Consider the following 10,344-nt stretch of genomic DNA (forward strand, 5'->3'; position numbering starts at 1 on the left):
ATAACAAAAATTATTTATGCATATCCTTTTTAATATTGTTTCTTTTCTTTTTAAATATTTGAATGAAAAGCTTGCCATCGAACTAAATGAAAACATTCAATAAATAAGGGACTTCTTCACCCTTTCAAAATAATGCAAGAACTGAAGATATGCCACCTAAACGAAAGCGCAAAAGATAGCAAGTCAAAATGAGAGACAGGGGAATACTTTTTCCACAACTGAGAAAATGACACTACATTCCTGTTTACAAGTTCAATTGGTTTTAAATTTGACCTCCTTAATCAATGTAACGCAACAATAAAGAACTTTAAATAGAAATATAGCTAAGTACATGTTACAATAATATACGTCAAAACCCGTTCACTGTAAAGAAATCTTTTGTTTTATGTATATGCGTTCTTACACGGAACAGTAAGTCTGTATAGAAGCGGTCAAGTTGTATTCTTTCGTGACACAACCGAATGGACCATTTTGTCACCTTGGAGCGAAACATAATTATGTAACTTTATATAAATAAAGGGACTGATGCAACTGGAAATATTTATGTTAATTATATATTATATTGTGGTATATCCACTTACCATTTTGACATTATAAAATTACTAGCTTCATTGTTTAAGTGAATTGTAACGTACGTTACACCTATTAGAAATGTCGGTGAAGGATCATAACTAAAGTGCAAAGATAATTAGGGAACAAAAACAACGGAGTACGGACAGGTAAGATTATTACAAATAGTATCTAGTCTATATAAATTCTACTTGAACGTGGGCGTGTTCTTAACATATTATTTAAGAAATAATAAATATGTGCCTATATTTTATCAGTTAATAAAATATGGGCAGGAGTTCGGATGCGTAATAATTAAATCACGAGTGCGTAGCACGAGTGATTTAATATTCGCATCCGAACGACTGCCCATATTTTATTAACTGATAAAATTATTGGAACATATTTATTATTTCGATTCTAACCACGTAAATTCTTCGCATTTTACAGCACTACATTTTAGCTCGATATGTCATTCGGCTGGCCATATGCTATTATAAAAACCTCCCCACGAATGGAAAGCGTTGTATAAAACGGAATTTTCCGATATTCAACAAATTTTAATTAAAGTATTAAGTAGTTACCTCGGTTAAAATGTTATTTTCAATAACATCTAAGGTCGGATATAGAAATCAGAAGTAAATACTTCGTTCAATGTTTATATATGGAGTTTCTAAAAATAGTGCACGTCACCTACATGATGGCACTGAAACATACACGCCAGAACATTGCGGCGGTATATAAACACGTAAACACTTTAGTCTGCAAGATTGGAACATGAATTACAATTTATTTACTGTCAAAGTAGAATCTAGTTGACATTTGTGGTGCATACAGCGCAGAAATTGTAAACTACAGACACGACCAGACATAGATGCACTGGTGTTGAAGTTGAAACTTACCGGGCTGAAACATTTACTTACGGTAAAATTAAAAACAAATAAATTCATCAGTTACAAATTGTTTGTTTCAGAAAATTTGATGTACTTTTTATTACTAGTCTACTAGATTTATATATCACTGAAATAGTCGAGTATTTAGTCGGTATATAACAGAAGCAGAGTAGAATCTCGCAGTCGTGTGACAATCGTAGGGTGGAATGGAAGAGCTATATTTTATCGTAGATTCATGTATAGGCGATTTCGCTATATGTTTATATAGCAACTGCTGCGGATCGTGTTACAATAAACTTTTCTTTATCATAACTTTTTTTTCATTTACAAGAGGTCTTCGCAAATCATGTATTTAATAAAAAAAAACAAGTAGTACTTTTAAGGATATCTGCATAACTGAAGATAACTAACAGTTTTTACAAATTCTGCTTAGTCGCAGACATTTTAAAACGTAAATACGTAAAAAACGTATTACAACAATTTCTAACTTAACATTTTATGATTTAAACTATGTGCAACAAAATATATATTGTTGTACGGAAAGTTGAGAAATCCACATTATGATATAAGAAATATAATTCTTCAAACAATTTTTTGAAATTTAAAATTAAGCACTGTTCAAACTCACAAATTGAAAATGATTTGAATCAGCTGAATTGTATTTTACAGGACTTTATGGATAATAGCATGTTGGATCGTAATTCATAAACTGACAATGGGAGAGTTAATTCGAAGACTAGATTATCAAAGGCGAACGAAGAAATCCCTCATGGTTGATACAGGAACTGGGCAGAGAATTAACAAAGAATACAGTCCTCAAGTACGTGCGGCCAATGAAATGGAAGATCGAAAGAAAGATCTTTCGATAGAAATCATGGAAAAACACAAAAAAGTCTTACTTGATCGATTTAACTATGATAAGAAAGTTGTTGTTCGCTTTAAATCTGACTTGGATTCAAAGTCCGTGGACTTCAACGAATTTAAATTCCAGCAACTAAGAATTCAGTCGTCTAAGGGACGACTTGAAGGTAATCAAGAAGCAAACATAGGTCCAGTGAACGAAATCGTACCGAGACACTATTACAGGAGTGAATCAAAAAGTGCAGTTAAATTCGACATGCCAGATAAAAACAAATATAGTGAAAGTGATGAGAGAGACAGCGAAACCGACCAATCCGACGACGACAACGATTTTAATGTGAAGGAGAAACATGAACGGCACAAACATTTCATTAGGACACTTCACTCGTGGGCAAATGTTACCAAAAAGCCCCCTTCCGGAGTCCTAAGACGAAGGAGAATGTCCGTGGCAAATTTTGAAAGTCATCGTTTCATTCCCGCTCGGGATGTCAGACGAAAATCTGCTCCTCCAAAAGTTATGAGCGCTTTTCAACCTAGAGATATTAAAAGCGCCCCCGCCATTACAAGACGAAGTTCTCGTTCAAGTCTCGGATCATCGTCATCTAACGAGAATCTTCAAGCGGATAACGAGAAGGAAACAGGTGGACGTTCGTTTAGATTGTTACGGGAAGCCTTTAAAAAGAAGCAAATTGAAGTTCCGAACCCAGAGCAAGACAGGCTGAATGTCATACGTGCAGATCATAGAAACCGAACGGCAAATTTGTACGAGCGAACGATTCAAAAATTTGAAAAACTATTTTCAGATCAGGTTTTCTTAGTGTATTAAGGTTAGATACAGACCAATCATGGGACCATAATGAAATTTTTCTACTGGCGAAATGACAGAAGATTCTTATATAGGATGATTCACATTGTTTTTCATTATCTTCATTTGGATGGGTGGGCATGTGTGTTTCATGAAAAAATGTCCCTATTTCACTCTTTAGATAGAGCTCAAATGAATCTTTGGGGCATAGATTCAGGGGTGTATGGAGCAGGATGTATTTCATGAGAAAGGCCCCCTCATCACACTTTAAACAGAACACATTATTTTATAATGTAAAGAAAGTATTATAACTTTTTTCTTTTGCAATTGGCATGTGTACATGCCCTTGTTTATTGTTTTTGTTAACATATATAGAATTTTTTGTTTTGTTCTTACTTTCTTAAATTGTTTTTGATATTTCATTTTATCATCATGTACTCGTATAACATGAACATTAGCATAACTTTATACCGACTGTATCAAAATTATCATTTCCCTTAATATTAAAACAATTTAAGTTGTTTCAGTTGTTTGTAGAATCAAATTCATATGCATACATACCTCAGTCTTTATGTTATAAGCATATAAATTGAATTTGGAGACTTTCTGTGTTGCATAACCGAGCAGTCCTGTGCATGCACTTTCTGCACAAGGTATTAAAGGGAGGGAGTGCATTATCACTATAACATTATCTTTTTGTTACATATGCATTTACACTTATAAACTTCATATGAGTCACGCCATGAAAAAACAACATAGTGGCTTTGCGACCAGCATGGATCCAGACCATGCATCAGGATCCATGCTGTTCGCTTTCAAAGCCTATTGCAATTAGAGAAACCGTTAGCGAACAGCATGGATGCTGACCAGACTGCGCGGATGCGCAGGCTGGTCTGGATCCATGCTGGTCGCAAAGTCACTATGTTGGTTTTGCCATGGCGCGGCTCATTTTCATTTTGTGGCATTTAGATTTAAATAGCATCACCTATGATATTGAGCACCTGATATGAAATTTTAACTTTAATATGGAAAAATGTCGAAGTTTTAGGTTCCATAGTAAAGTAACCAAGTTTATAATAGTCGTTTCATTCGTTTTAGTTATACTTCACTCAAGGTTGGTACAAAGCCAAGTTTATATTGTAAAATCATCACTTTTTGAGATATATTATTTGTTAAATAAAACACAGTTGTTTCAATCTTTTTTGTTCAATAGAAAAACAAATTTGATCATGTTTGAATCAAATATACTATTTGTTACTAGACATCAAAAAGCCGAGGCCAAGTGGTTAAGGTCCATGACTTCAAATAACTTGCCCCTCACCGATGCGGATTCGAGCTTCGCTTTGGGCATATATTTCTATGGCTTACGGAAGGCTGATGGTTCTACCCAGGTGCCTGCGCGTTATGCCGCAATAATACCCAGAGGGGTACCTGGAGTCTTCCTTCACCATCATAAGATTGAACGTCGCCATATGACTTTCAAATGTGTCAGTGTGACGTTAAACCCAACAAAACATGTTCATACAATAAGGCGAATGTCTCAAGATACAAAGCAAGTCATCATATTACCCAAAATGGGTAATACTGGGTAATACTGTGCCAGCCTTGACTTCTCTTGCATATATACCAAGTAATTTTTTTAATTTTGATACAGTGAGTATAACTTGGAAAGAAGCTGTTTCTGAATTACATACATTCACTTGCTCTACAAAATATTTTCTAAAAAAATCAATATAAATCGTTTTAGCCACTTGTTAGTTACTAAGATAACTTACTTAATATATTGTTAGGTTGAAGCCGTTTGTTGTTTCAATGCTATGTATTATATCATGTTTGCATAAATATATTTCTGGTTAAAATGCACAATTTAATGCAATAAAATCTGTAAAAAAAAAAGAAGAAACCATGATATCATTACTGCTTAGATACGTTTGCTGTTTCCGGTTAAGTAAAATCTGAAAAGAGATCCTTTGGAAGCATAGAACTAATGGCAGTCTCGGCCTAACTGGGTCCGTTCCTATGAGAGGCAATGAAATATGCAGCACCACATTGCCCTTCAGCACCGGTTTAAATGGAAGTCGGTTGATATACATAACATATATGTCCGGACCCCATGCTTCCGAAGGACAAGAAAATGCAGCAACACAGAATCCAAGTATGGGGAGACTTTTTAAGGCCGCCAAGTATGTTTTTATGTTTCACGGCTGTTTTCACAGGGTGGCCAACCCACGTGACTTTTCGGTATCGTTCGTACGGGAAACATAGCTCGATTCAGGTAAGATTACTGCTTAAATGTCTATAACTTGATGCATTTTGACAAGATAAAAAGCGTCGAAGACAGGAAAACGAGTGTTTTCCTCGGCACAAAGCGTCTGCCACACATTCTCAATGCTTTCTTTAAACACTTCGCCCACGTTACCTGCACATTTGGTCCCTGTAAACACATTTGGGCGAAGTACTAAAGAAAAGTAGTAAGAATTATGGTAGACGCTTTGTACCGAGGCAAACGTTCGTTTTCATGTCTTCGACGCTTTATATTTTATTAAAATCAGTCATGTAATAAGGAAATTATAAGCAAAATATTACCAGAATCGAGCAATATTCCACTTGTTTACGATACCGAAATGTCACGTGGGTTGGCCACCGTGAAAAAATGATGATGATAAAATCGCCGATGACGTAAAAAAAATAATTCATTTACCACTACGACTAGTTGTTATGATCGGAATATAAAAAAGAGGATGAAACAAAGTTTCGCATTGAGGAAAAGAGATTTGATGTCAAAAATGAACTCTTTAGGATCGGTTTATGTTATATACTGTCGTTGCACGAATTTAGTCATATTTGACCCTCTATGCCTGACTATCATTTCCGTGTTGATTCTATAGAAGGAAACGACTCTTATGTGACCCTTTCAGCGTGACGACCGTTTCGCTGTTGATCTTTACTTATCCATTACAGGTCACGTTGTTTATTGTTTTATGTCAACTTCATGATGATATACACTGTATAACTTTAGTTGTCTATATATATAAGTAAGTAAGTAAGTTTATTTCAATTCCAATAGGCTAGAAGCCCATGAGGACATAAAACATGCACAGTATATGACGAACAGTGAAATCAGCATGTACATATATAAAACATTTGTGTAAATGTGTCTACATTTTTTACATTTGGAGAAGGTTACACACTAATAATAGATTAGCATTAACAGCGAAATCAGCATGTACATATATAAAACATTTGTGTATATGTGTCTACATTTTTACATTTGGAGAAGGTTACACACTAATAATAGATTAGCATAACATATATATTCATACATAGTATCTACTACTAAAGAACTGAAAAATATTCCAGTCTTATAAATTAAGATATATTCCGGTCTTGAGTTGATCCTTAACGAAACGAAACAAAAGGAACAACAGACTGGATAATCATAAATCCTTTCAAGAAATAACTACTGTGAAAATATACATACATATTTAAATTACAACAGTATTTGTTTAGGCTGGTATAGTTTTACGGGAAAATGAATATTGTTACTGATACATATTTTGCATTTCTTAAAGTAAAAGCATGGTATACATATGCTCCCAATTTTTTCACGACTGACTGATTTTCATTATTTAACAAATCTATAAATTTATACATATTTGGTCTTCTACAGAATTTTAATGGATATATTGTTTCCTCAAATCATTATACAATCTACATTCAAGAACAAAATGAAATTCATCTTCTAATACATTGCAAATATGACATCGACGTTCATTTACGGGAATACTTAATGGTCTAGCCCAACGGCCTGCCTCTATCTGTAGCCTATGAGAAGAAACCCTCAACTGAACGAGTGACTGACAAAATTTGTTAACAGAAAGAAAATTCCAAGTATGGTTGAAGTCTAAATGAGGCTATGTTTCGATAAAAGAGTGCACGTGAAGAATTTTCTAATCTATCGTGCAATTTTGTATAAATTGATCATTTATTCTTTGCTTAACCATGCTTAAGAATAGGTTAGTATTACCTACATTTTTGTTGTAACCAGGCATCATAAAAACCTAAAGAACATAACAAATTTTTAAGCAGTGAACACCAATTTCCCTTTAAATTGGAGCATTTTCTAAGTCATCTTTTAACATTTTGTACACAAGAGTTACATATTTATTTCATTTGTACACACAATTTTGTCCAGTATTTAATAATGTTATAAAAATGTATACAATTTTAAAACTAATTCTACCCAGTTCACCATATATAAAATCATTCTGTGTAGTTTTCTTAACTCCTAGTAATTTCTTACAAAATTGTAAATGCACTCTTTCAATGGATAGATCTTTTGAAAAGCCACATACTTCACTGCAATAATTCAAAATAGGCGCGACTAATTTGTCCAAACAACTCTAGCTTATTCTTTGGAGATATATTAGTAAATTTATAAAGGTATTTGTTTAACTTAAATACTACTTTCTGAGCTTGCCCAGCCAAAGTGCTTTGAGCAGTGCTCAATGAACCACCACACGAAAAACGATGCCTAAGTATGTGAATTTATTTACAATATCTAATAACTCTCCATCATAATAAAAAGCTAAATTTCTGGGTAAAGCGCCCTTCTTAAAAATCATTACTTTAGTTTTTGATGTATTAACTTTCATCTTCCAAGTTTTACAATAATCAGATACCAAATATATACAATGTTGTAATTCTTCCGCTGAGTTAGCAAAAACAACTATATCGTCAGCATATAATAATAAAAATACCTTAAACATATGACATCTATACCTTGAGTACCACTATGAATAAATACATCTTCTAGATCATTAATACACATTGAGAATAAAAAGGGAGACAAGCACTCCCTTGTCTGACTCCGAGCATACAAGAGAATTCCTCACTAAGTTTGTTTAAGTATTTTACTCTGGACTTAACAGACTTATACATAGATTGTATAATATCTAAAAATTTTCCACGTAGGCCTAACTTAATCAACTTGTACCACAGATTTTCCCTAACTACATAATCAAAAGCTTTTGAAAAATCAATAAATAAGGTGTAGAGTGGCTTCCCTTGATTTAACATATGACTAATAAGTCCATTCAATACAAAAACATTATCTGTTGTACTCATATTTGGCCTGAAACCGGCCTGTGCTTCCACATATACATGGTATTCTTCGGCCCAACTTTTAAGTCTATTATTCAACATACGTGTGAAAAGTTTACCTATACAACTTAATAAAGTAATCCCTCTATAATTATCTACATTATTTACGCTTCCCTTTTTATGTAACGGAACAATGTATCCTTCTGACCATTTTTCTGGAAAATATCCAATGTTAAAAATTTTGTTGAATAGTGTATACAGCACCGGCGCTAAAGTATACAGTTGACCGGAAAAGGATGAAATACTTTTGATAAAAATTGACATGGTATACTTTTGATTAAAAAAAAGCTAAGAGGCTGTATTTAACATTATCATCGAAAGTTTTATTCCAATAACAGCAGAAAAACTTTCTAAAATGGATTAAAACTGAGAATTAACTTAATTTTGAGATAGGTTAGCATAATTGATTTAAAAATCCGTATCCTGAATGTAGAAATTGTAAATTTTCTCTTATTTGTATGAATTGATAAAATACTCTGTTAAAACTATTTCTATAACACAATTTGATGAAGAAGCGAGAAAAATGTTAAATCTATCTTTTCCTGCAATTCTGACCGACAGTCACATGAAATTTGAACTGATACTAAAAATAATAAAATAAACAAAAACATAATGAAAACGTCATATTTTTCAAAAAATGTGTATTATATATGTCTTCCATTTCTCCCTAATGAAATCATGTCTTAATTAAGTAAATATTTACCAGTGCGACTTGTACAAATATAAAAGATAAAAATTCATTCATAAGAGAAAGTGAATGTCTTATAACCTTGAGATATATTTACTTGGACCAACTACAAAAATGTTTCAAAAGTTATCTCTGTTATCCGCGCTTGTGAAAATGCGTTTATTCAATATCAAAAATTCATTTGTAAGTTTAAACTCATTTCATAATTGTTAAATCACGCGGTGACTCCCAAACCTAACAACAGTTGATAGCAAAAGGTCATAAAATATTCAAATTGTCGAGCCAAAGTTCTGAAAGACTTTATACTACTTTGTTTGATAGACTGACCGCTAGTTTTGATTATATTTTGATTGGTAGTAAATCTTTAGGATCAAAAGAAAATATGTGCGGATTTTCTCAAAGTTGTGTCTGAGTCCGCCCCGTACTGAAGGGATTTGTGGTTATGCCAGTTTGCCAGAGACAGAAAAATCTTAATTGTCGCATACTCTAATGTCCCTTTTTTTGCGAAGTTAAATGATATTACTACCATAGGCCTGTGTTAAGTATTTATTGTTTAATGCCCGTGCAAACGTGAATTCTCTTGGTTACATAGACTTTCGTTAGCATTAAAAGAGAGGAAACTTTGCTGAATATAAAAAAAAGTACAATCTCAAAGAAACGGTTACTTTGCGTCGTGTTTACATTCTTTCCAGAAGACTAATTTTCTGTTTCGGATAACGAAGAAAATATCATCGATCGCAAATGTTCGTTCAGCTGCTTTGGACGTGTCCCATCTCTATTAAAGGGATCTGATGCCCAAATTTTATCTTAAAAATGGTAAAGTATTACACAGCATTGATGTAAACACTAAACACTAAACTTGTTTATGTGTATAAAATGTTTGAAATAACAAATGTATAACTAGCCTCAAAGCGAATTGGTAACACTACCAAACAATGGCATTCAAAAAAAAAGTTTAATACATTTGATTGAGATTTTCTACATTTAAGGTTGATATTTGACGATAAGATATTTTAGTGCGAATTTACGTTTGTGACACAGCATTTTCATTCATCCAATGTTCGATATGGACCAGGGAACCATGGAAACATCTGGAATGCGACGATGGTGGCACATGGGGGCTTTGAATCCTCTATGTTATTATGCATAATGTTGTCATTATAATGAAAAAGCAAAAATCACAGAATTAGAACAGAAAAAATCTTGAAAGCCTCAAACAAACACGAAATGACAAAACAAAATCATCGACTATTAATTCCTTGGCGACCTCAACAAAAACAGCACACAAGCAAAAAGCAACAACAGAACAACAAACAAATAAAAAAGGCAAACAATGCAAATAGCAAAACTCCCTACACCGAAAACACGTAAACAAAATACTTCTA

The 10,344-nt window shown here is 33.3% G+C and overlaps 1 protein-coding gene across 1 annotated transcript; it reads left to right on the top strand.

Annotated features, from left to right (window-relative positions):
* The first annotated feature begins 37 nt into the window (after window positions 1-37).
* Window positions 38-4,985, top strand: LOC123534996 (uncharacterized). The gene is made up of 2 exons (XM_045317502.2): window positions 38-719; window positions 2,112-4,985. Exon 2 carries the CDS (start codon window positions 2,158-2,160, stop codon window positions 3,127-3,129), a length of 972 nt encoding a protein of 323 aa, XP_045173437.2. The 5' UTR covers window positions 38-719; window positions 2,112-2,157; the 3' UTR covers window positions 3,130-4,985.
* Window positions 4,986-10,344: the final 5,359 nt, after the last annotated feature.

The sequence above is a fragment of the Mercenaria mercenaria genome, chromosome 12 (assembly GCF_021730395.1).
Source record: "Mercenaria mercenaria strain notata chromosome 12, MADL_Memer_1, whole genome shotgun sequence".
Taxonomy (NCBI): Eukaryota; Metazoa; Mollusca; class Bivalvia; order Venerida; family Veneridae; genus Mercenaria; species Mercenaria mercenaria.